This window comes from Camellia sinensis, chromosome 2 (genome assembly GCF_055761805.1).
Source record: "Camellia sinensis isolate YWXY chromosome 2, ASM5576180v1, whole genome shotgun sequence".
In the NCBI taxonomy this organism is placed as follows: Eukaryota; Viridiplantae; Streptophyta; class Magnoliopsida; order Ericales; family Theaceae; genus Camellia; species Camellia sinensis.
In genome coordinates, this window is record NC_138962.1 from 50,502,033 (window position 1) to 50,526,856 (window position 24,824).

A 24,824-nucleotide genomic window follows, 5' to 3' on the forward strand; every position below is an offset into this window, starting at 1 on the left:
GGTTATATTTGCATGACAAATTAGGGGGCAATTTGTTATGAAAACATAAACCTCAGGAGGGTATTTGTAATTTTCGAAACCTCAAGGGATATCTGTAATTTAACTAAACTTCGAGGGAGGTATATGTAATTTGCCTTAATGATAATGATAATGGTAGTGGTAGTGGTAGTGGTGGCATGATGATGGTAGTGGTAGTGGTAGTGGTAGTGGTAGTGGTAGTGGTAATGGTAGTGTAGTGACATGGCAGTGGTGGTAAAAGTCATGATGGTAGTAATGGTGGTGGTGGTGATATTAGTGGTAATAGCGGTAGCATTAGTGGTGATAGTAGTGGCAATGGTATGATGGTGGTGGTAGTGGCGGTGATTGTGAGTTTATAATAGTAGATATCAAAACTTATATTTAATATTTATAAATTCAGTTAAAATTAAACAAATTTTATATAGTTTAAAATTTTTTTAAATTTTATTCTATATTTTAAGAAATGTTTAAAATTTTGTGTGATATCAATTAAAATTATCAAATGAGTTTAATAAATTATCACTTAATATATAGTTTCAAATGTTGAATTATATGTTCAAACACCAATCTAGATATAAGGGTATTATCGACATTTCACATCCAAGGCAGCCCCATTTAGTAAAAACATAAGAGCCGCCCAAATCAAATTCCCTTCAATAATCAGTACATAATACCCAATTAGTTCCTCTACTCTCTCTGTTTCTCTCTCTACTCATTGTCTCTCTGTTCACTTTCTCTCTCTAAACTCTCTCTCTCTCTCTCTCTCTCTCTCTCTCGCGTGGAGCTCGGTGGATTATGGAGTCTTCTTCTATGCTTCACAGATCTCACAATTTTACTGGAATTTCATTTCAAGTCTCGTTGTGGTACTATTTCTTTGGTTTCTTTTTTCGATTTAGTCTTTCAAATTATTGTTCATAATTGTTTCATTTCTTCACGTGCTTCTCAATGGTCAGCCGTGTTCTTTTCTCCGCATATCGATCAATAAAATTGACTGATTCTAGGGTTTTGGGTTTGCTGTTGAATTGGATATTAATTTGTTGCCTGTTGTTCAATTTTTGTTATTGTTGTTTTGTTGGTGCTGTTTAATTAGTTCATGAACTAATAATAAGTTTTGATTATTGGGTATTTCAATAAATGAAAAAATAATCATAAAGCTGTTAATTTTGATTGTGGGGTGTTGTTATTATAGTCTTGAAAGAACAGCTGATGAATTAATACTTCTAGTAATTGCTACTATTTTATTTATTTATTTTTTGCTGCAGCTGATATGGATATTTTTGTTTGGAATTTTAATTACTCTCCAATCTTGATTTTGTATGTTGTTTCTTGCCGGTCTGTGGATCTCTTGTTTTGCTGCTAGCTTTTCCTTGGATTATTCATGTTCTGTTTAAGTTTGTAATTTTATTATCGGTCATTTCAGATTCCCTATATTTTTTCTCATCCTGAAGAGGGCTGTAAATTTCAATTTGTTCATTTTGAGCCAATTTTAAGTACTTCATGTTTTATGTTTTCCATCACCTGGTCATATTTCACCGTCAAAAGTGAAAGCTAAATGGTTTTTACAACTGAAGTGTTTTGAGTTCAGTAGATGCTAGTTGTCATGGGCGAAGCCATAATTTTTAACAAGTAGGGTAGGGGCAAAATCCTAACCTCGAAATATACATTAAATTTTTTTTTTTGATGGATTACACTCCTAAACTATTCCAAATCAATCAAAGCAGATCAACGGCATACACAACACAATAGACAGAGATGGGAATAAAATGGGTAGGAGAATTTTCAAGGGGGCAAAAATTTTTTTTTTTTTTTTTTGGGGGGGGGGGGGTAACTTTGTAATTATATTTTTTTAAGCCTCTGCAATCCCTGCTCTTATCTTCTGTTGATAAGGCATAAAAGTGTTTTTTGCATCAATGTTCTCCATCGTTATTAGTATTATACTATCATTATTTACAATTTTTGATTTATGTGGAGTTTGAATTCTAGGTTTGGTTGAATATAACAGATCATTATTACTACTAATTTAATATAGGTTCCCAGGTTAGTGATCTTAAATACATCTTACTTTGCAACATGTAAACTCATTCATAGTTTTTGTTGCATGAGAAAGAGTAGCGAGTAGAATATTTATTATTATAATGTATTTAAATGATGGTCTTCCCATTTGAGCTTTAACTTCTTCATTTGGTGAATTCTTAATATTTATTTTGGATTGAATCTCTTTCCTCCTGATGAGAGATGAATCTACATTACTTGAATGTTTGAAAATAATCAGACATGGCAAGACACTGCAATTTTGCTTGAGAAAGGAAGAGATAGTATTACTACAACATTGGAACGTTCATGGGTACTTCTTTAAATATGTTTTCCCCCACTTTAATTGAAGATTTGAAAATAACTGCACTAGCCACTAGATATGTGCCTTAAACATTGCTCTTGAAATACTAAGGTTTGCTAAAAAGAAAACTATAAATTCTTTGAGAAATGGGTTATGTTCTTATTTGTAAAGATTAGGTCTTACCATATATGACACCTGTAGACACATTCACATTGAATGTGTTTATTATCAGCCATGTAGCAAGGAAAGCGTAAAAGCATGTGCAAAAATATAGTTCTCTTAAATTTCTAGATACCAACTTATTTCCTTCGTCAGCTAATGTATTCATTTATTCTTCTGAGTCCAAATAGTATGCTCACATGCCCAAGTATAATGCACCAGGTTGACCTATTTTATGAGGTAGTATGAACATTGATTCTGACTTTAGTTTGGGTGTTCCCAATAAGACTTGCTGCATCTCGAGAAGGAAAGATTCTTTTAAAAATCTTTGCTTTCTTTGCTATTTTAATTTCTACTTTAGAATCAGGAAATAGGTTTCTTTACTTAGCTGTGTAATTAGAAGAAGGCTGAGAACATGAATGTCAACTGCACCTTGATCCACGTGGAATGTGATACAACAAATAGAGGAAATCCAAGGTGAAATGGGTTGAGGTGATAAAAAATGTGATTGCCTTAAATATGATAATTTACTTCAAATAGAACCATTGGAGGAAATGGATCCTTGTAGCTGACCCCAAGTAATTGGGACAAAGCTAGTTGGGTTGAGTTGACTTGGCTATGTAATTAGGTGTTGTGAACAATTTGCAATTGAGAGGTAACTGTGCTGAATATAGAATGTTGGTGCTTCATTTTTCATGTTCTCTTCTATAAGTTGCATGACATTAATGAACTACCCCTTGCGGTGTCTAGTTAATAATTGACTTTGTTTAATTCATGAATCCTTTTATTGTAAACATATGATATGATTATATCCTATCATTCATTCATTAGAAAGAATATTATGATGCACAGATTGTAGTTATATTCTACAATATCCTTCATAACTACTACCTGCATTCCTTTGAGGCCGACTTTTTAAAAAAAAATGCAAGTTCTTCAGTCTGCTTGCGTGTTGTTATCCAAGTCTTATACCTAATATTGTTGGTAATGTATCTAATATGCATACTCCCAATTATGTTCACCTAGTTGTTTGTCTGGTTTATTTTATCTTTTGACTGTAATATTGTAAAATTGGATCCATCGTATTAGTGTCTATTGTATAGATATTCAGATTTAGTCCATACATACATGTGTTACTTAAGTTAAAATATGGAGTAGGTTTAATTTGTTTTTTGTACATAATAAAATTGCTTTTTCTTATTGTCCTCTTTGAAATCATATATTGAAATAAGTTCTTGACAATTAGTAGATTCTGCTCTAGAAAATATTTGCTGGCAGCTCTTATTTTTCATCTGATTATTTGACTGAATGTGAATGAATTGGTTTAATTTTCATTTATATTTGCAAGTAGAAACTTTGTTGTTACTTAAAATTAGTTAAACATTGTAAGGTGTGGTTCATTTTTTTGTCCACCTAGTCAGGTGAATGACGCTTGAGGACTTTCCAGCAAGGAGCATCAGACACTTCACATATCTGTGCACGACAATTCTCTCTGATTTCATCAAAGGGTTCTATCCTAGAAATGTTATCAGATATATATATTTTGTGATCTAAGTGCTTCCGGAATAAAAATGGACAGGTCAGACACATCAGGGTTTGTGAGTAGTGGGGGTAGCTCATCAGAAGTCTTATACCTCTGCGTTTTTATTTTGAAATATAGATCTTTCTAGGATTATGTAATTAACCTTGCTATGCTAGTTTAGTCTCTTCTTCCTTGGCACTGTAGTACACAGCATCCAGAAAAAATGGATCTCAACAAAAACAGTGAGCTTACGAAAAACAATTTTGGTGATACCACTTTATGCTTGGATTGCTTTGGTTATGGACGAAGTGTTCGTGCTGGATTTGAGGGTGCTAACTCAAGTGACAGGATCATTCCTTTCAATGCTCCTGATGACGGTTGCAGGTTGGTACTTGGATTGGGTCCCACACCAAGTACGTATTCTGATAATTATCACTCTGGTCGGGCTATCAAAAACAAAGTGCACCAGGGATTGTCATCCGAGGGTGATTCAATCCTACAACTTGGCCTTTCTGGAGGGACTGGGAAAGTTTCAGGCACATTTGAGCATTCAGTTTCAACTTACAGTAATCCAAATGCATCTCGTCACCCAAACCAAGAAGCTGTTGATGGTAATAGACTTGTGATTCCCATTGTTGATGAAGGTTCTACCTCAGCCAAGAAATCAGGTGGCTACATGCCTTCACTTCTTTTGGCTCCAAGAATGGATGATAGCAAAATCCTGTTACAAACGCAAGAACTGCTAGAACCTGCGACCAAATACCGTTTCAATCCTTCTCAGATAAGCTCTGAACCTTCAGCTGTCTCCGATTATTCATTCAGCAATATCTCTGAGCCTTCTGCAACTGCCGGGATATCATCAGATCGGAGAACCAGCAATCCTAAGAAGTGCAAGTTTGATGGGTGTTCAAAAGGGGCCCGAGGGGCAACGGGTCTTTGTATAGGCCATGGGGGCGGACAGAGATGTCAGAAACCGGGGTGTAACAAAGGTGCCGAGAGCCGAACGGCCTACTGTAAAGCTCACGGAGGAGGCAAGAGGTGTCAGCATCTGGGGTGCACTAAAAGTGCAGAGGGGAGGACAGACTACTGCATTGCACATGGTGGTGGGAGACGATGTGGGCATCCAGCTGGGTGCACCAAGGCAGCACGGGGCAAATCTGGGCTTTGCATTCGGCATGGTGGAGGGAAAAGGTGTAAGGTCGAAGGCTGCACTCGTAGTGCTGAGGGGCAGATTGGCTTGTGCATCTCTCATGGAGGTGGGCGTCGTTGCCAGTTCATAGGTTGCGCCAAGGGTGCTCAAGGAAGCACCATGTATTGCAAGGCTCATGGCGGTGGAAAACGTTGCATATTTGCTGGGTGCACGAAAGGGGCCGAAGGAAGCACACCGCTGTGCAAAGGGCACGGTGGTGGTAAGCGATGTCTCCATGATGGCGGTGGGATTTGCCCAAAGAGTGTACACGGAGGCACGAATTTTTGCGTTGCTCATGGCGGTGGAAAGAGGTGTGTAGTTTCAGGGTGCACGAAGAGTGCTCGTGGCCGTACCGATTGTTGTGTCAAGCATGGTGGAGGGAAGCGTTGCAAGTTTGAAAATTGTGGGAAGAGCGCCCAAGGTAGCACCAATTTCTGCAAGGCCCATGGTGGGGGAAAGCGGTGCAACTGGGGGGGAGAGGGAAATTGTGAGAAATTCGCAAGAGGGAAGAGCGGACTATGTGCTGCTCATAGCAGCTTGGTTCAAGAGCAGGGGATGAACAAGGGAGGAATGATTGGACCAAACCTCTTCCACGGGCTTGTCTCTGCATCATCAACTATGGGGAGCAGCTTCGAGAACAATTATTCTTCCTCGGGACTGAGTGTCATCTCTGATTCTATTGATTCGTTTGATAAGCCGGTGAAAAGACAACATCTCATGCCACCTCAGGTTTTGGTTCCTCTGTCGATGAAGTCCTCATCATCATCTTATTCAAGGCAATTGAGTACTGAGAAACAAGGGGAAAGAAGTGCTGTGGGTGGAACTGAGGGCAGAATTGGTGGTGGCATTGGCAGCGGTGATGGTGTGAGAAAGAGCTTCGACTTTGTGATCACAGAAGGGAGAGTGCACGGCGGCGGTCTCATGTCATTGCTTGGTGGGAACCTGAAGAATGCATTTGATAGGATCTGAAGTTGCTTTTGTGCTGGTAATTATTGATTTTTCATGGATGGAACTGTGTATAAAATGTTTGTAATATGACTATTGATGCCTTTATGGAAGTTGTCTTGTTAAATAAAGCCCACCTACTATCAATGTATAATATGTTGTATTGCTCTCCTTGTTTTGCTTCCATCAATCAGTTTGGTATTATTTTTACTCTCTCACTTGCAAAATCAAAGGGAAACATTGAAAAGCTTGAAGAATCTAATTTGTTTCTAAAACAAATTTTTTAGAACCCTGCTTTTTATCCAAAATCTAGTCTTGAGATTTAAAAGCACAATTAGCAAATCCTCTTTCCCAAAGGTCTTTTTGCTTCGACCTGCACGGTAACTCTATAATAGTGGGATTTACTTTGAGATGAACACTAAATTCAGAAATCTTTTTTAACGTTGCATCAATACTAATAGATATACGTAATTTACAAGGGATTGCATGTATTTGAATTTACTTTGTAAGAATATATCTCAATTGATACATGTAGGGAAGATGGAATTCGGTCATCGTTTTTTTAAGATAAATTACACTTATTTTTCTTAAAGTTTAGATTTAATTAGCTCCATGTTTTAAACATAATTATGCCGATAATTCTTTTAGTAAGGTTAAAACAACCTAATCAATGCGGATAATGGATAAACACTGAAATAAATAAATATAATTATACATTTTAGTATAAAAAAAATGACAATTATTTTATCATTAATACATCTAATGAATTATTTTAAAAAAAGACTTAATTGTTCAAAATATAAGATTAATTGTAATTTTTTTTTTTAAAGGTGGTGAGTGTAATTTACCTTTTTTAAGTAAAAAAAAAGATAGCGTTAGTGCCACTTGAGAGCTAAACACGATCCATCTCTGTTTCGAGTTATGCTCTGTTCAGCCAGAGAATCGAAAAAGAGAATCGAAAAACACTTGGCTTATTCCAAAACAAAAACAACTTCATACTCAAGTTCAGGATCAACCAGAGCCGTTTCTGATTTCGTGTTCTGCTCCTTCTCTCTCTCTCTCTCTCTCTCTCTCTCTCTCTCTGATTCTTCCAGCAAATTCAAAATTCAAGTAACATAATTGTTTTGCGTAATGTGGCTTATTTCATTTAGTTTCACATTCTTTACAGTAATTTACTTGTTTTTGAGCTCAATTCTTGTTTGCATTACTTTTAGCTGCTTGAATCAAAATTCAAATGAAAAAAACGACATTGAATTTGATCAATTCAAATTCTTTCACTTCATTGAATTCCGATTCATTTCACTTTTCTCAATTCACATCCTCCACCACACTCGCACATATACATTCTCTTCTCTCTCTCTCTCTCTCTCTCTCTCTCTCTATATATATATATATATATATATCGCATAAGGTGGAAACATAGGCGGGAGTTCAAAACTTTAAAAATAATCAAAAATCAAAATCGAAAGTGAAAATTGATCAACAAATGTTTTGAACTTGAATTTAATTAACATCAGTTTAATAACAGTTCCAGTTTTGTTGCGTGATTTCAGGAATATTCATGGAAGCTCCTCACGGTAACAACACCAGTTCGAGACTTTCACAACTCAAGGTTTTAGACGGAAACGTTTCGCCAATCAATGCACAGAGAGACAACAACCACCAGTTCTTAATCGGCGGAGGACGTTTTCATCATCCATCGAAGAGTCCGAGCTCAGCCATTGATAAAAACAATTTAGAGAATTTGGACTCCACATTGATCAGGTACTTGCGATCCAGATCTCCAGCATCGGCGACTACCGGCGATGCGTTCAAAACTCCGGCGATCGACTCTCCGAAGTACTACAATAGCGGAGGAAGTAGTGGATTTGGATCGCGAGGATCGTCGTCGGTGTCGCCGCTGTCGGCCCTGGAGAATTTGGAGCCGTCGGTGTTCAAGACGCCGGTGAAGGTGGAGGAGGACGTGCTGGTGATGGACGGGATTCTGGTGAGATCTGGGGCCGGTGGAAGGTTGAGGTCGTTGACGTCGTCAGATTCCGGTGGATCGTCGTCGTCTTCGGGGAGTAATAGCTTTTTCAAGACGGAGATATGTCGGTCGTGGGAGGATTTCAGTCATTGTCGCTATGGCTCCAAATGCCAGGTGTGTGTTTCTCTCCCTTTCTCGCTTGTTAGGAGAACCATTGTTGTGGAAATACTATGTACCTTATAATTAATATATATATATATAATTTTAATTTTTTTCTTTATAATTAAAAAAAATTTAAATACGAAATATAATTAAAGAATTTATTAGTTATAATTAAAATAATATCATAATTAAAAAAAATTAATCATAACTAAAAAAATAACATAACTTACATATTATACACCTTTTAAAGGGGGGTGCATATGAAAATTTTTCCAAATTTTGAAGGCTAAATTACACTGACCTCTCTCCTCATATTTGGAAAGGGAAAATAGACTTTCATTTTAAATAAATCATAATTTAGATGGTGCAAAAACATAATAATAAACAAGGTAAAGTATATATATATATATTTTTTTGTAAAAGAGAATAATATTTTTTTTTTGTTCATATAATTAACAAGGTAAAGAGAGTTTTATGTAACTATATCAAAACTGTAAAACTTACCATATTTTATTTAAATTTTAAGAAATTTGAATGTAGTTTCCCAGTAAAAACAAAAAGTGCTCAAATAAATTGATAATTTGTAAGTTGAGATGCTTTTAGTTTTTTCTTTTTTAATTATTAATTTTCAGCTTGAGAAAAGTTGCTCTGAACAAGCCAATGACTTCTACCGTTAAGTGGGACAATCATATTTGTAAGAGATACTAAAGTCCGATTTTGTTCACACTCTATTAAAGCGTGTAAACAAAATGTAAGTGTTGATTGGTTTAGACGTCCACAATTTTTTAGTGGGGTTAATACATTTTTTTGGATAAGAGGTCCACAATTTTGGACCAATCAAATTTCCTACTTTGTTCACACATTCTCAAAGCATGTAAGCAAATTTGAATTCTAGGATCTAGGTCCGGATGTGCAAATCTTGTTGAATAGTAGTTTGTTTAAATTCGAATTTAATGAATTTTAAAAAAGATTCAAACTCTACTCGTTTAGTTTTAGAATAGATTGCAACGGAGCTTTAATTGATCTAATCATAAGTCAAATTTGATTAATTTAGTTTTTTTATTTTTTAATAATGCATATAGACTTATTGTGCCAAACTTAGAAAAATAAATGAATTTTAAAATGTTTTAAGTATGAGTTGTTTTGGTACCAAATTGGTTTTGATCAAGTTTTTAACAAGTCAAACATAAGTCGAGTTTGAGTAAGTTGATTATCCTTACAATCATAAAAAAAACGTGTTGGAAAAATCTATCAAGTGACAACCTAAATAGTACAAGACATTTGTATGGGCTTATTGTCAAAGTACAACCACTAATGCTAGATTTTATCCCAATTTTCCCACTAATTACTGTAGAGTTTCATGCTTAATTAGTCTTTCGTTGAATAATGAGGTGATTCTACTTAATGGTCAGAGTCTCAAGGAGATTTATTACAGTTCGTGCAGTTCATTAACCTTCCTCGTATCATACTCCCCCCCCCTGTCTTCCCTATTTTTCCACAAAGCAAGCATAGTGTTATGAAAATAATTTTATCCCAGCACATAGTAAACAATTAACTGCGTTCTAGGCTTCTAGCCATATATTTTACAAATATATATAGTGGGAAAAAAGTTGGTTAAGTTAAATGGTTGAATATGAGCTGGCTTTGCATTCAAATATGTCAACCAAACAGTAGGCCTTTCATTCCAAAGTCCAAACTCTTTCCCTCTTGTTGCTGTATCACAACTTGATTGAGGACCTTCAAACTGTACATAATGGATCTGTGTGCAAGTAAACTGTCTATAGCCTAATTCATAACCTTGGGGATGCTTGAGTGATGTTTTGTGTTACTCGCCTTTATCTAATATGAACTGCATCAGTTATGTTCTTGGATATATTAATTTAATTGTGATGTAATTTCTATGCAGTATTGGCTCTTCTTATCTGTTGATGATACCACAAAATTAAAGTTCCTTCTTTTACAGTTCGCGCATGGAAAGGAAGAGGTGCGCCCATCTCGATTCCCCATCAAGAACAAATCTGAGGTAAAAACAATTATCTGAAATCTTATCTGTCGGATCAATTCATTATCAGTTGATTGATGCTACTTTTAAGCTGGCGATTATTAACCTCTATTTGTTTATAGGCAGAGTGGCATCTTACCACAGATGTGATAAGCGTATTTTTCTCAAAAGTAACTGAATTTGGTTCTTTTGTAAATGTGTTGGGCTGTGCGTAGGCTCAAATGTGCAAGTCGTACTCTAGTTCAGGATCATGCTCATACGGTGCAAAGTGCCGCTTTGTCCATCATCAGGTTGTGGCAGCTTCATCACCAACAGAACCAGCAGTGACAGACGTGGCACTGGCGAAAACCCAAACAATCTCACCTGTCAAACCAGAAAACTCTAGCGGCAGCCTTAGTGTCACTGTCACAAACACTGATTGGTCTCCCGAGGATGATGGCATTGAGGTCACCTTACCTTGTTCTTCTTCACCTGAGAAAATTCCATCAAGGGAAGCTGTGGATGCTTACATAAATAATGTTCTCTATGGTCCTTCTCGAAGGAAGAGATTGCCAGTATTTGCTGAAATTTGTCCAGAGTAGATGCCTTCTTTCCTGAATAAACCTCCCACATTTTACATACTATGGCTCAGTTTGGGACAAAGGTAAATACATATTCTTCCACTGATGTTTCAGAACAAACAACTCATTTTGGCACTTAAAAATTTTGTTCATCCTAAATACATTGTATAACATAGAACTAGAATTGAAGGAAATGGGCAATGTTGGATATAATTGTGTGCTACTTGCCAATGACATTGTTACCATAGAACTCAATACAAGCCTTTAGTATAGTAAGAGTTGTCAATGCATGACAACTCAAATCCCTTCTATCTCCTTCTGTAGTATGAACTCTTGTTGTTTACATTTACATAATTGCAGTTGGTCTGACTTGCTTCTTCTTCTTTCTTTTTTTCCTTTTCCCCCCTCCAAAATTTTCAGTAGAAAGATGCACTTATTGTTATTATTATTTATTTTTGCAAATTAGTAGATCCAGTCAGCATTTCATCTAGCTTTTGAGTAGCAGCATTTCATCTAGCAATCTTTCGAAATTCAAGTATGATGAACCACCAGGACCAGTAGCATCTTGTGACTTTCTCTTCCAGTTCATTGCTTTGTTCTTCATCATCTTACCCTTCTCTCCCTCCATCAATTCTCTCACAAGCTTCTCTACTTCATTTTTCCCGACATCGTCACCATCTATAGCCATGCCAATATCCCATTCAGTGCAAGCATACAAACAGTTAACCTGCTGTTCCGAAGAAAAAGGCCAACAAATCATGGGCACTCCAGCGGTGATGCTTTCAATGGTTGAGTTCCATCCGCTGTGCGTTAGGAACCCTGCAATGGCAGGGTGGTAAAGAACTTGCTCTTGTGGGCACCAACTTGCTATTAGACCTCTTTCTTTGGTTTCAGCAATGAACTCTGTTGGCAGTGCCTGTGCCCCTCCCATGACCAAATCAGGCCTAATCATCCACAAAAAGTCTTTCTTGCAATTCGTGAGCCCCCAAGCAAATTCAACAAGTTGTTCCTGCATCAAGACTCTGACGCTTCCAAAACTCACATAAACAACCGACTTTGGTTCCTTGGAGTCAAGCCATTCAACACACTTGGCCTCTTATTTCCATAGATTAGACCCGATGTGTTTCAAAATACTGTTCTCTGTATTCTGGTCGAGATGCAACTGCAGAGGGCCAATGGCATAGATTTTGCAGGGAAACACCAAGGAGAGGGCATCCAAAATGTCGTGCTCGAGTGCATCAAAAGTGAGCAGAATGGTCGGTGAAGCTTTGGAAGCCTCCTCCATCTCTCCTTTGAGGAAGTTTAGTATGATATCGTTTGGATCTGTTTTTCTGATAAGCCTTGGAAGGTCTTTCATTCGAATATCCTTTCTCCCTGGAATCTACTCCACCATGGTCTCTAGGCACCCATTTGTTAGGAAGCTCGAATCTGAAAAACAGTTATACATAATTCTCATTTTTGTTTCAATTCCCAATTCGATTGAATTCAATTGTGGAATCCAAAAAAGAAAATTAAAAGAATTCAATTCATGTTTGACCTTTTCCTTCTTTCTGTCCATCCCATCTAAAAAATCCTTTTTCCAGTGAATTCGGGGACATAGAGTTTTAACCAGTTAAGATAGAAGTCTAAGACTTGTCTCTTCTTTTTCACATCCTCAATCCTCTTCATTTCTGGATATTTAGGCTGTGTTTGGATCTAGGAGTTGGTTTTTAGTTCTGTAGTTATTTGTATACCGTAATAATTTCTCGCCACTTTTCTCGTCCATCCTGGGCTGCGCCGCTTACAGATTCAGTTGAATCCCTAGACATTCCTCAAGCTCGTTTAAGAAATTATGGGAGTAGTCTTTTTTTATAGTCTGACATTCTGATGTAAAGTATTCGGTAGTCATCAATTCATCCTTTTATTTTATTTGACATGGGGATAGGTGGTGCAAATTACGTAGTATAAGAATAATTAAAGACAAAGCCACGGTTCAATGGGTCATGATGAATTGATTGGGACATACCTTTGAATGGTATAATGCCTCTTTCCATAAGGTTGACACATTGTTTGTAGCCCAAGAAGCCACAAGCACTAGTAGTCCAAAACACCATATTGGGGATGCCAAGTTCTTCACAAGCCTTGAGAGTGAAGGACATGGCACCGTCCAACACAACACATGTCACCGGAGGCACGTTCGTGCGGTTAAGTTTGTGGAGAAGCTCGCGGAATGGGACTGGACAGCTCTGTTTGGTGGATTGACACAACGAGGGAATGTGTTGTTGGGTGGCGTCATCAGCAGCATCGGGTGGGAGGCCATCGGGGATGGTTTCAAAGGTGAAGTCAGGCAGGCTAACAAGAGAAGTGGTGCCTCTGGACTTGAGCAAGCGTTTGTGGTTGTGCTCAGTGTTGACAAAGGTTATGTGGAAGCCTTTGGTGTGAAGAAGCTTTGATAGTTTGAGGAATGGGTTTACGTGGCCTTGTGCTGGGAATGGTATACAAACAACAAGAGGTTTCTCATCAGCTACGGATCTGGAACCCATTCTCTCTCTCTCTCTCTCTCCATAAGTGCACACCCCAATTTATATGAGAGCAATACTACACTCCTCGGAACAAAAAAACTCAGAAACTATATAAAATACAAAATCAACTTTAATGATTTACTTATAGAGTACAATTGTAACTACAATAGTTGGTTTTGAAAGTGTTTTGATTAAAATATAAGGGGAAAAAACTTATGAAAGTGTTTATTAATGTGTTTTTAACTTTATATAGAAAAATCTGTGAAACAGTAAAAAGAATGAAAAAGAATATTTTTGATTTTTTTGTATAATTTTTTGACTTTTTCATTAACATTTTAATTTTTTGACTAAAATGTTAGTTGCCAAACGCATCCTAAATGTGCACCATGGACTTAAATTTTGATTAATTTTCTAGGGTGAACCTTTGCAGGCTGAATTCGGATTCAACTTGTCCAAATTACACGCCTAAAGCTGTGATTTATGTGATCCTATGAGGGTCAATTTCAGCCTAACCACTTTTGCCTTTGGCTTGTTGTAGATTAGGTCACAATCATAAAAAGAATTGAATTTGAAAAATACGGGAATTGAGTGCTATTTGTTCTTATATGCTTCTTTACAGGTCATGGTGATGGTGCCGTATCAAACTAATTACCCACTCATTTAATCTCATAAAATATTTGAATTTAGAACTATTGGCAAATAAAGAAATAAAATCAAACTTATATTTAAGTCGTATAGAAGTTAGCTTGCTAAAAGAGTTAGCTTTCATTGATTGGCTTTGGCTTAATAATGGGCATGATTTTAGCTTACTAATGGACATGAATTTAGCTTTCATTGTTTGTCACCTTTGGACTTAAAAAATGTGAATCATAGTTGGATTTCATTGTTAAAAAAATGAAATACACGACATTCCAATTTTGAGATGGTGGGGTTGTGGCCAAAAGCTACGTCACTATTTAAAGGTATGGGTGGAGCAAATACATGGTGTTATTTGCGTTAGGGTTATGTTCTCGTGGGACCCTCTTTTGTTAATTGACTAGGGTATGCCCAGTCACGGTAAAAATATTATTGAAATGAAAATATAATTAAATATAAAATTATTGAGTTAAAATGTAATTTATTTAATTTGTTGAAAAAAAAATTGAGGAGAAAATATAAATAGATGATCCGTATGGTTTTAGATTTTTAAATGAATTTTATAATTAGATTTTTGAAAAGAGTTTGTCAAATTTAAAATTTTTGAAAAAAGTTTGTCAAACTTAAAATTTTGTTTTTGTTGTATGTATTAAAATGATTTTTACAAATTTAAAATTCAAAACTTAGTTTTGGAGTTTCCAAAAATAGTTTTAAAATTTTTAGTGAACTTTTAATATTTTAATCAAAATATTTTTCACTTTTCAAATCCACTCAATTTAAATATTTTGCAAAATTATAAAATTTAGAGACATGTAACTTAATAAAAAAAAATTAGAACCCCCTTGTCTGTATTGCAAACTTAACGATAAACATATAAAAACTATCCAATTGAATTTAACAATAAGTTTTGCTATAATTTTTTATTTTTAACAATAAGCAAATTTCAATAATATCATTGTGATTGATATAGTATTTGAACTCAAATTCTCAATGCAAAAATAGTTGTGTTTTTTTTTGTCAAATAGAAATTTAAATGGCAAAAAATGGTATGGTCCATGATTAGTAGTGGTGGAGGTAATGCAATGAAAATTGCTACAATTTATCAAGAAAATGTGAAAATAGTGATGACACAATTATTACCTTGGCCAAGAAAACGTGAAAACGTGAAAATAGTGAGGCCACAAATGCAAACAAAGACTAGATCATCAAATATTACTATTGTAGTGTTTTTGTTTATTTAACCTACCTGCAATTTGCAATAAAAAATAAGTACTTTATTACCCTGACCAATAACAATACCCAAATAAATTTCTATATTCTACATTTTTTTAGATAGTGAGCTTTGGTTGAAATAAAGAAGAGAGATCTCATGGCTATAGTTTTACATCAATTTAATCTAATGGTTGAAATCTACCAATTTTTTTTGTTTTGGTGGTCAGTTTACTGTGCAGAAAATTAAATAAATGAAATAGTGAAAATTAAATAAATAAAATGGTAAATAAAACAATGTAAACATAAATTTTCCAAATTTATATACGAAATAGTGAAAAGTAAACACATAAATGTTACGTAAAATTTAAGCATGACAAAACAACAAAATGTAAGTTCCACAAACAATAGAAATCAGACGAAATACGCTAGCCAATGCTCTGCAATAGAAAAAAAATAAACAACAAATTAAACACACCAGCTAGTGCTCCGCAATACAAAGAAAATATCAAATGACAAATTAAGCACACCAGCCAATGTTCTGCAAAACAAAGAAAATACAAAACAACAAATTAAGCATATCAACCAATATTATGAAGCAAAAATTCAAATTCAACCAAATAAAAATATGATTAGCTTTCTTTAACCTAATTCAAGAGCATCTTAGGGAGAAAAAACAAAAAACAAAAAAGACTATACCACCTAGTGTGCTACATTTAAAAAAAAAAACTCATAGCATAAGTCAATAATTCAAATGAATATTATCTAACATACATCTAAACGTAGTTATAAATTTTACATACATAAAAGGCTTTACAAAACTATTGTAAATAATAAAATTCACATCGATAGGAAACTTTACAAAATTTGGATCATAGCTAGCATTTGTACGCTTTTCACAAAAACAAATATGATCTTCAAACTTGTTTGTTTCTTAGAATTCCTAGGAACGCCTCATCACTTTCCAAAAAATATTTGTATCAACTTGTATGTATCCTCAGTAAAGAGCATGCACGACAATCTACTAATTTATGAAAATAAAAAAGTTAGTATATTAGTAAAAGAAAAGCTATATATATATATATATATCAAAACGCTTTCAAATTGAAATTACCTTGTTACATCCCTATCGAAGCAATCTAGTTTTATTTATCTTTTTGAGCTCCATATATTTTTTAACCCAATCCTACAAAAGTCAACATATATAGTAAAATATTTTATAAATAATAATTTGTAATCAATAAAAGCAAATTTATCAATAAATAAATTGTACCTTTTGACAAAAGTGATTTGATCCATAAGTAACACTATAACAAAATTTCAGGATAAACAATGTTTGTAGTAGAATTTAGCTCATCATTGGGAAGGAGGACACTTATACAATCAAAAGATGTGCATCTAAATAGGGCAATGTACAGTTGCCCATGGCTAAACACTGGTGTGTGCAAATCAACTCTAACAAATTTCACAGATTGCTCTTGAGATTTTCAGGGCATATGCCAATTGAACTGGAAATCGACGTCTTGTCATTCAGAAATGCATTTCTTAAGAAGATGGTGTCAAGGATATCCTTGGTATGAATACCAAATTGCCAAATTTTTCTCCAGTTAAAATTTGAGCTTCAATTATGCGAGTATTGCATCTAGAAACCATCAATCTTGTGCCAATGCACAGTGCATCTTTTGGTGCAATATTTCTTAACAACATTATAGGACAACCCACTTTCAACTCTACCTTAAAAGCTGGTAGTCCAGGAGTATAGTGATCCCGGTTTTCCCCTTTCTTTTTTTTATTCTGGACTCGGTTTCGTGGTTGATGGTTGTTGTCTGTGTTACATTTCCATCCTTTAACTCTTAGTAAGTGAGTTTAGAAATGTTTTGGGTAGAGTTGTTACAGGTTGGTTGAGCTTTGGTCCTATTCCTCGTTGCCCAGATTTTCGGTGGTACACTCGAGCAGGTACTTTTGCGCTCGAGCGGAGTTTGATTTTTGGCTGTCCGCTCGAGCGGGTATATTTGCGCTCGAGCGGAGTTTGCACACGTCCAGTATATGTGCCTCTGCAAAAGTACTGCAGGGTTATTTTTCACGCTCGAGCGGATTTCTTCACGCTTGAGCGGGTCGCGCTCGAGCAGGCCTTTGTCCGCTCGAGCGGGTGTTCTGTGTTCGTGAAAGTACTGGAGGTGGTGAATCTACGCTCGAGCAGACCTTCTTTCGTGCTCGAGCGGGTGTGTTTTGCAGTTGTGTCTTGGCGCTCGAGCGGGTACTTTTGCGCTCGAGCGGACCTGTTTGTATATCACTTTGGGACTTCACCTTTTTGGATCACTTTTTGATTTCTTTTCTCTCTCTTACTTTTTCAAAACTCCATTGGAGAGCCTCTCTCTCTAAAATACCAACTTCTCTCTAAGGTTTGATCTAGTAGGAGCGGTCCCCTATCCTTGGGCCTTTGTAAAAAATGTTGATCTCGTTGTGGGCTACGTTTTGATCCAAAAATCTTGAGATTTGGAGCACTTCGAGTTTTCATCATCTTCTCCTTTTAAGCTCCTAATTTGAGGTAGGGATTTCCTTGTTCTTTTACAATGCTTCGTCTATAGATAGACATGTGGTAGTTTTGTATTGCATGAAAATTATATCAATGTTGGGTTTGTTTGAAAACCATGGAGGTGAACCTAGGGTTGGTTGTTTGAAAATGGGTTTGTTATCATTGATGGTGATTTGGACTAATTGGGGTGTAAATTAGTATATCAATGTTGATAGAAGAAAAAGCCCTAATTTACTATTATGAATTAATTTGCATAATTGATTTGGAAAATTATGAGAAATACGGTATTGGTTTTATGAAATGAAAATGGGGTTTTGGAATTGGAAAATCCTGGAAGTTGATCTTGGAAATGGGAAATGAAGTGTTAACTCTGTGTGAGTTTTAGAAAATGAATATGAGAATTGAATTGTTATATCTTGAGTGTTGAATACGCACATTTGGGAAAAATTGTTGTTGGATTTAAGATCTCATGAGAGTTGAGTCTTTATAATAGATGTACTAAAATCATGCATCTAGAGGTTTTATCCTTGGTCATCGGTGGAGGATGACATGGTTGTGTTGAATTGTCGTGTATGCATTACACCTGTATTGATTGAACATTGTTACAAATGAAGTGCTAAGATACATTATATATGTATAACTGTTAGAGAGGAGATAGGTGATGTATTCCACACACTTATGTGTTCATATACTTTAACACAATGCTTATGTATTTTGATAGTTTATATGTACGTATTACACTTGTTGGTTGTACTCTGTGGTATGGTGATTCTTGGTGTTATACCCTGTGCTTATAATCAGAGGTACCGTTACCTTCCAGCTAGCGCCTGGAGAACTAACTACGCTGAGAATAGAAGGTACCACACCCTTCCAGCTAGCGCCTAGTAAAATGACATATTGTTATGAGAGTTGTATCCTTGGCTTACTATGCATATAGCCGATAGAGCAGAGTTTTTATTGTTTTGTCTCCGTATATCTGAGTATATCATGGATTGTGATGGTTATAGTTTTGGAGGGCCTAGTTGCCTCAATTGCTAATTCTATACATGTTAATGATCTATTATCTCTCTTTTATTGAAGACATGCATGTATAGTTATGGATATATTGAAAACAAACCAAAATGCCATTATGAGATTTTGGGAAAGTGTGAAGGAAAAATTGGGTATTTGAAAGTATACTTTGAAAAAGGGAATATCTGTTGTAAGTATGGAAAATGTGAGAAAGATAATGGGCTTAGAGAAATTGGTTTGCTAAGAAGTTGTTATTGTTGTGAAAGTTTGGAAACAAGGGTTAATGAAATGAAATGAAAGATGAATCGCTTATAACACTGAATGGATTGACTGTTTTGAGAAAAACTTATACTTATGTATACTTTTGTATAAACTGCCACATTATTATTCTAGTACGAGATTGAGCATTCATGATCATAACTATCTGTAAGCTGTTATTGTTGAGGATCACGTAGAGATCCCTATTGGACTATATGTTCATCCCACGTTGTTGAATCTTTTTTAGGTGTTAAGCAGGATGTGTTACAAGATGTGGATCTTCTTACTTGTTGGCCATGGGACCTCTTTTGTGTTGGCGGAATGCCATATATGTAAAAGGGTTACACCCTTCTTTGAATTCTTTAATGATGTAAGCCTTCGGGCATTTTATTCAGTATGCTCATGTTGTATTTACTTCTATTCATCGGACTGAAGAATTTATTTCCACATGTTATCTCTGAACTTGAATTAAGCTAATGAATTTGGTAATGACTTCGAGTAATGAAAAGTGGGGCGTGACAAGGAGGATCTAATGAATTTAAATACTCGTTAGGATATCTGTTTATTATAGTACGCTCAATTTCATCATCTTTAGACATCTTGTCTGCTGCCAGATAAGTATGTGTTACTGGGAAAAATATTCAATGCAACAATATGGATAGCATTGACATCATCATTCCGTACATAAAGAATTGTATGTTAAGTTAAAAATGTTGCAATCGATGTCATTGCCATGTCCAGTTGTAGATAAAATACTGAGATTATGTCTTTTAGATCTTGGCATTTGTGTATTGTTGATGGAAGTTTAATAATTTCTTGAGGATTGGTCCCAATATATTTATAAAAATAAATAAATAAAATGGTAAGTAAAATCAATTAAAGTACATAAGCGTAAATGTATTTCGTAAATTTAAAAGCAGTATATAATAGAGAAAAAGTTTGAAAAAATATTACCTTCATCAAGAATTTTGCAAAATTAGCGTTTCCAAGATTTGTATGATTCAAGCGTATGTTCAAATTTAAAGACAAAACATGTATATCCTTCCATAGAAAAGAGTGTCTTAATGATGTATTCACAATTTGCTCACGGACTCCTTTGGTTATAACTGGTAAGATTTGTCGAAAATCTCCACCAAGAATAATAGTGATACCCCCAAATGGCTTTTAATTATCACAAGTGTCCCGAAGTGTGCGATCAACTGCCTCAACACAATGTGTATGTTGCATAGGAACTTCATCCCAGATTATAAATGTTGTTTTCCTAAACAATTCTACTTGTAATGATTGCTTGCTAAATCCAGAAATTGAATTTTTCAATACATCCAACGGAATGGAAAATGCTAAATGAGCAGTGCGACCTCCTACCAATAACAATGATGCAATTCCAGATGTAGCCACGGTAATAACAATATGGCCAAGGTTGCGACACTTCAATGCAATCATATTGTACAAAAACGTTTTTCCTGTTCCGGCAACTTCATTACAAAAGAACATAGTTCCTTTATTTTTAAACACTGAAGAAGTGATTGCATCATAAGCTGTTCGTTGATCATTGTTGAGGGGATCAATGATAATTTCTACATCTGCCTATTGTGCCTCATTCTGTAGTTGTTGATGTTCGAATATCAACTTGTTACCAACTACTACACTCCAATTTGTAGAAGGTTGTGGCATTGGTGGGAAATCAATTAAACTTTTTCCTAATTCTTGGAGCATTTGATGTGACACCTTGAATGTTTAATTAAATACCACATAAATATTTATAATTATGATTTTATGTGATATATATATTACTAAAACAATAAAGAAATAAATAACTAAATAAATAAATAAATTGTATAGAAGTATTTGAACAATTGGACCAACGTGACACCAAAAGTTAAATAAATAAATATAAAAGTAATAATAATAATAATCATAATAATAATAATAATAATAAGAAGAAGAAGAAGAAGAAGAAGAAGAAGAAGAAGATAGTTATCCAAACAAATTTGTGAATCAATTAGGAGGGAATGTGGCATTTGTGAGTTAAGACATCTGTACAAAATATATATGATTTCGGATTTAGTCATCATTATGAGGATACGGGCCTTACGTATATAAGGCCAAGGTTTTCAAACCCGGACCAGACCGGCCGGTCAGACCGGTCAAACCGGGCCTGGTTCCAGTCCGGACAGCCCAATAAACCTGGAGGAGGCTCAAAACCGTTCTTAAACGAGAGAACCGGGATGGCCCGCCGATTCAACCGGAAACCCAGTGACCTAGACGGGTTTTGAAGAACTGGGCAGGTTGGTTGAAGTTATATATAACACTGAAAAAAACCCAAATTCTAGGGCTACAACAGATTTTATTCTCATCTCTCTCTCAAAAAGGGTGTCTCTTCGCTCATTGATTTTCTTCGGCTCATCTTCGGCGGTGACCGACGACCTCTGCTACTGCTTTGTTTCTTTGATAAGTATTCTCTTTCTTTCCCTCTTCTCTTCCTCTTCTGCTGCTCTTCCATTTTCTTCTTTCCCGCTGGTTTTTTTTTTTTAATTTTTATATCAGATCAGAGAGAGCCCATTGATTTTTTTTTTGGTGTGAGTGAGTAGAGCTTTCTCTTCTCCTTTGTTTGTTGCAATTGAAATTTTATTTTATGGATATGAGAATATGAGAATATATATGAGAATGAGACCATAAATGTTATGTACTGTTGTTGATGTTGAATACTCCCGTTATTGCAAATTTATTTGATTCAATTGTATTTCTCCTAATTTAATTTTAACAATAATATATAATAAAAAAATTGAAAGAATATAAAAAAACGTAGGGTAATAATAAATTATAAATTATAAGAATTTGAATGTTAAAATTATGCTTAAATCTAGAGTTTTCAATAGAAGTATGGTTCACTGGGGATGCTGGAACTTAAATTTAACTATTCTTCTTGATGAAGATTCCCTGCCTATTGCAAATTATTAATAGAGGACAAACAAACTATAATATATATGAAGTTTTAGTGGACTTTCTTGTGATAGTGGTACCTAAAGATTTTGATAGCTTCCTTATCTCCTGATACTTGTACAGCAACAAACAGAGGGTTGTTCAATGGGATATAAAAATCAAAACTTGAAATTGGAGATGATATATACATTTAGAATTTAGGTATACCTAAGAAATTCCATCTGTATTAATTTCAATAATTCTTGAAGGTTGCATTTGGATTCGTGAATTTGAATTTAATTATGTAAGAACAGAAATTAAAACAAAAAATCGCAATTGAGTGCTATCTTCATACAATCGATTGAATAATATTGGGAATGACTTCCGTAATTGGTTTATATGATTCTTGACTTAACTATTGTATTGCAAATATTATATAGGGTTGTTTTAGGTGAAATGGATTCATCTGGCCATAATTCAACTGCACATTCTAATACTCCATCATTAACAAGAGGTAAATTTGATCCAGCATGGGACCATGTAACTGAGGGGCGAGCTCCCGATGGGAAGAAAACTTTAACATGTTTGTATTGTGGGAAAACTATCAAATGTAGAGAGATTAATAGAATGAAGCAACATCTTGCAAGAAATTCTTGTGAGGTTAGGCCATGTAAGAAAGTTTCAGGTGATGTTCGGTATCGAATGGAAGAGGCTTTGAAAGCAATTATTGAGAAAAATAAACGAAGTGAGGAATCTAATCCCTTTGGTCGGGCTGTTTTTGAATTTGAGGATGATGCTGAAATTGAAGAAATAATTACAACGCAATAAGGGCATCTTAATTAATGAAGGTGGTGGTAGTAGGAATAAAAGTAAGGCAACAATGACACAAAGAGGAAAAAGAAAGGACCCTGCAAAAATTGATAATTTTTTTGCATCAAGGACCACTCCAGGCTCTCAACCAACTATCAAAAGTGCCCTTGCAACTAAAGAAGCTGTACATAGGGCACATATGATTGTGGCAAAATTTTTGTATGATACATGTGTTCCAATAAATGTTGTCAATTCCATATACTTTCAGCCCATGTTTGATGCTGCAATTGCCATGGGTCCAGGATATAAAGTTCCTACCTACCATAAAGTTTGAGTTCCTTTATTGAGTGACTCAAAGAAAGAGCTTCAATTGTTTATTGACTCTGTAAAGAGTACTTGGGCTGATTCTGGGTGTACAATTATGGGTAATGGTTGGACTGATGGTAGACATAGAACTCTCATTAATTTTCTTATCTATTGCCCTAGAGGAATCACTTTTGTTAAATCTGTTGATGCCTCTGATGTTGTAAAAAATGCTCCTCTTCTTTTTAAATTGTTTGAAGAAATTATTGAGTGGGTGGAAGCAAGCAATATTGTGCACATGGTGACAGATAATGGGGCAAATTATGTTGCTGCTGGAAGGCTTGTTTGTGAAACTTACAAGAATATTAATTGGTCTTCTTATGCAGCACATTGTTTGAACTTAGTGTTAAGTGATATTTCCAAGTTGAATCATGTGAAAGAGCTTGCGTTTAGAGCATCAAGTGTGACAAGATTTATTTGCAATCGCCCATGGTTAATAGCTTGGTTAAGGAAAATGAAAGGATGGACTGAAATTGTGCGCCCAGGAGCAACCCGTTTTGCCACTATTTTCATTGGATTGCATAGTATTCAAAACATATGCATGATTTGAAAGCCTTAGTGACAAGTAAGGATTTTGTCGATTCAAGGCATGCAAAAGATAAGAAAGCAAAAGAAGTTGTTGCTATCATTTTAGATAATAAGTTTTCAAATGATTGCTTGATCATTATTAAGATTGTTGAGCCACTCATGAGATTGTTGCGTATTGTTGATGGAGATAAAAAACCTTCAATGGGATATGTATATGAGGGCATGTATAAGGCAAGAATAGCAATTAAGAATGTTTTCATGAAGAAAAAAAGATTGTAAAAGCCTTATACAAGTATTATCAAAGATTGTTAGGATAGGACATTACGCAAAAATATCCATGCTGCGGCTTGTTAGTTGAATCCGGATTTTCAATATGATCAATCATCATTTTGTAAAAAACCAAAGGTTATGGCAAGTGTGCTTGATGTGATTGAAACAAAAGCTACATGTAGCAAGACAAAACTCTTGGATGAAGCAAGATTGTTTCGAGATCTGTTAATCATATTATTTAATTTTGATGATGTCTAAAATATATTAGTTAATATACATATTATTTGACACAAATTATTATCTTTTTAAAATATATATATTTGTTAAATATTATTTAAATAAAATAATATTATCTTTTTAAAATATATATGTTAAATATTATTTTAAATATTTTCAAAAACTTTACTATTCACTTTTTGAAAAATAGGGTTAATTACTATTCATCTTTTGACAAATCGATTAATTATATTATTTTGACAAAAATGATTATTTTAAATATTTTCAAAAACTTTACTATTCACTTTTTGAAAAATAGGGTTAATTACTATTCATCTTTTGACAAATTGATTAATTATATTATTTTGACAAAAATGATTGATTGGTTGTATTATTTTGACAAATTTGATATTTATGGGTTGTCTTATTTTGACAAAATTAATATGGAGTGGTAAAATACATTTAGTTTAAAATCTTTACAACATATACAATATTTTAAAGATGACATATATTTTCAGATCCATCATAAACATTATTTATAGAGATTTTTGCTGTATGCAAAATTTTGATCAGAACTTATATAACATTATATGCAGAATACATCACGTGCGCTATTAAATTTTTTACACTACATTAATTATATCATATTATAATTAAACAAGAAGAACAAGATGGAGTTATGTATATATGTATATATATATATATA

At 34.7% G+C, this 24,824-nt stretch overlaps 4 protein-coding genes and 1 pseudogene across 9 annotated transcripts; 3 read left to right on the top strand and 2 right to left on the bottom strand.

Moving 5' to 3' along the window:
- Positions 1 to 662: 662 nt before the first annotated feature.
- LOC114289870 (loricrin-like protein) lies at positions 663 to 6,339 on the top strand. Of its 2 annotated transcripts, none has more exons than XM_028233700.2 (2): positions 663 to 881; positions 3,930 to 6,339. In XM_028233700.2, the coding sequence occupies exon 2, from the start codon at positions 4,258 to 4,260 to the stop codon at positions 6,190 to 6,192; it is 1,935 nt and encodes a 644-aa protein (XP_028089501.2). In that variant the 5' UTR covers positions 663 to 881; positions 3,930 to 4,257; the 3' UTR covers positions 6,193 to 6,339. The 2 variants fall into 2 exon arrangements, with proteins under 2 accessions (XP_028089501.2, XP_082770513.1); XM_082914387.1 differs by having other exon boundaries at positions 3,934 to 6,339.
- Positions 6,340 to 7,048: 709 nt separating this feature from the next.
- Positions 7,049 to 11,241, top strand: LOC114289872 (uncharacterized). 5 transcript variants are annotated; one of them, XM_082914388.1, is made up of 4 exons: positions 7,049 to 7,278; positions 7,722 to 8,308; positions 10,260 to 10,319; positions 10,514 to 11,241. In XM_082914388.1, exons 2-4 carry the CDS (start codon positions 7,730 to 7,732, stop codon positions 10,877 to 10,879), a joined length of 1,005 nt encoding a protein of 334 aa, XP_082770514.1. In that variant the 5' UTR covers positions 7,049 to 7,278; positions 7,722 to 7,729; the 3' UTR covers positions 10,880 to 11,241. The 5 variants fall into 5 exon arrangements, with proteins under 5 accessions (XP_082770514.1, XP_028089504.2, XP_082770515.1 ...); XM_028233703.2 differs by having other exon boundaries at positions 7,069 to 7,205; positions 10,203 to 10,319; XM_082914389.1 differs by having other exon boundaries at positions 7,069 to 7,205.
- LOC114289871 (7-deoxyloganetin glucosyltransferase-like) lies at positions 10,967 to 13,576 on the bottom strand. Its single transcript, XM_082914390.1, has 2 exons — positions 12,864 to 13,576; positions 10,967 to 12,286 (listed from the first exon to the last, which is right to left on the bottom strand). The coding sequence occupies exons 1-2, from the start codon at positions 13,378 to 13,380 to the stop codon at positions 12,240 to 12,242; spliced, it is 564 nt and encodes a 187-aa protein (XP_082770516.1). The 5' UTR covers positions 13,381 to 13,576; the 3' UTR covers positions 10,967 to 12,239.
- On the bottom strand, positions 11,346 to 11,873 carry LOC145789092 (UDP-glycosyltransferase 85A8 pseudogene; annotated as a pseudogene).
- A 9,586-nt stretch (positions 13,577 to 23,162) lies between the features above and the next one.
- LOC145813609 (uncharacterized) lies at positions 23,163 to 23,911 on the top strand. The gene is made up of 2 exons (XM_082909280.1): positions 23,163 to 23,505; positions 23,658 to 23,911. Exons 1-2 carry the CDS (start codon positions 23,163 to 23,165, stop codon positions 23,909 to 23,911), a joined length of 597 nt encoding a protein of 198 aa, XP_082765406.1.
- Positions 23,912 to 24,824: the final 913 nt, after the last annotated feature.

What these genes read in the sequence shown, in the direction of transcription:
- LOC114289871 (XM_082914390.1), bottom strand. Translation starts at nt 13,380, where the DNA reads ATGGGTTCCAGATCCGTAGCTGATGAGAAACCTCTTGTTGTTTGTATA. An exon ending in AGGCATTATACCATTCAAAG is followed by an intron (nt 12,287 to 12,863) that starts GTATGTCCCAAT and finishes ACTGTTTTTCAG; the next exon opens with ATTCGAGCTTCCTAACAAAT.
- LOC114289872 (XM_028233703.2), top strand. Translation starts at nt 7,730, where the DNA reads ATGGAAGCTCCTCACGGTAACAACACCAGTTCGAGACTTTCACAACTC. An exon ending in GCTATGGCTCCAAATGCCAG is followed by an intron (nt 8,309 to 10,202) that starts GTGTGTGTTTCT and finishes ATTTCTATGCAG; the next exon opens with TATTGGCTCTTCTTATCTGT. An exon ending in CCATCAAGAACAAATCTGAG is followed by an intron (nt 10,320 to 10,513) that starts GTAAAAACAATT and finishes GGCTGTGCGTAG; the next exon opens with GCTCAAATGTGCAAGTCGTA.
- LOC145813609 (XM_082909280.1), top strand. Translation starts at nt 23,163, where the DNA reads ATGGGTAATGGTTGGACTGATGGTAGACATAGAACTCTCATTAATTTT. An exon ending in GCTTGCGTTTAGAGCATCAA is followed by an intron (nt 23,506 to 23,657) that starts GTGTGACAAGAT and finishes ATGATTTGAAAG; the next exon opens with CCTTAGTGACAAGTAAGGAT.
- LOC114289870 (XM_028233700.2), top strand. Translation starts at nt 4,258, where the DNA reads ATGGATCTCAACAAAAACAGTGAGCTTACGAAAAACAATTTTGGTGAT.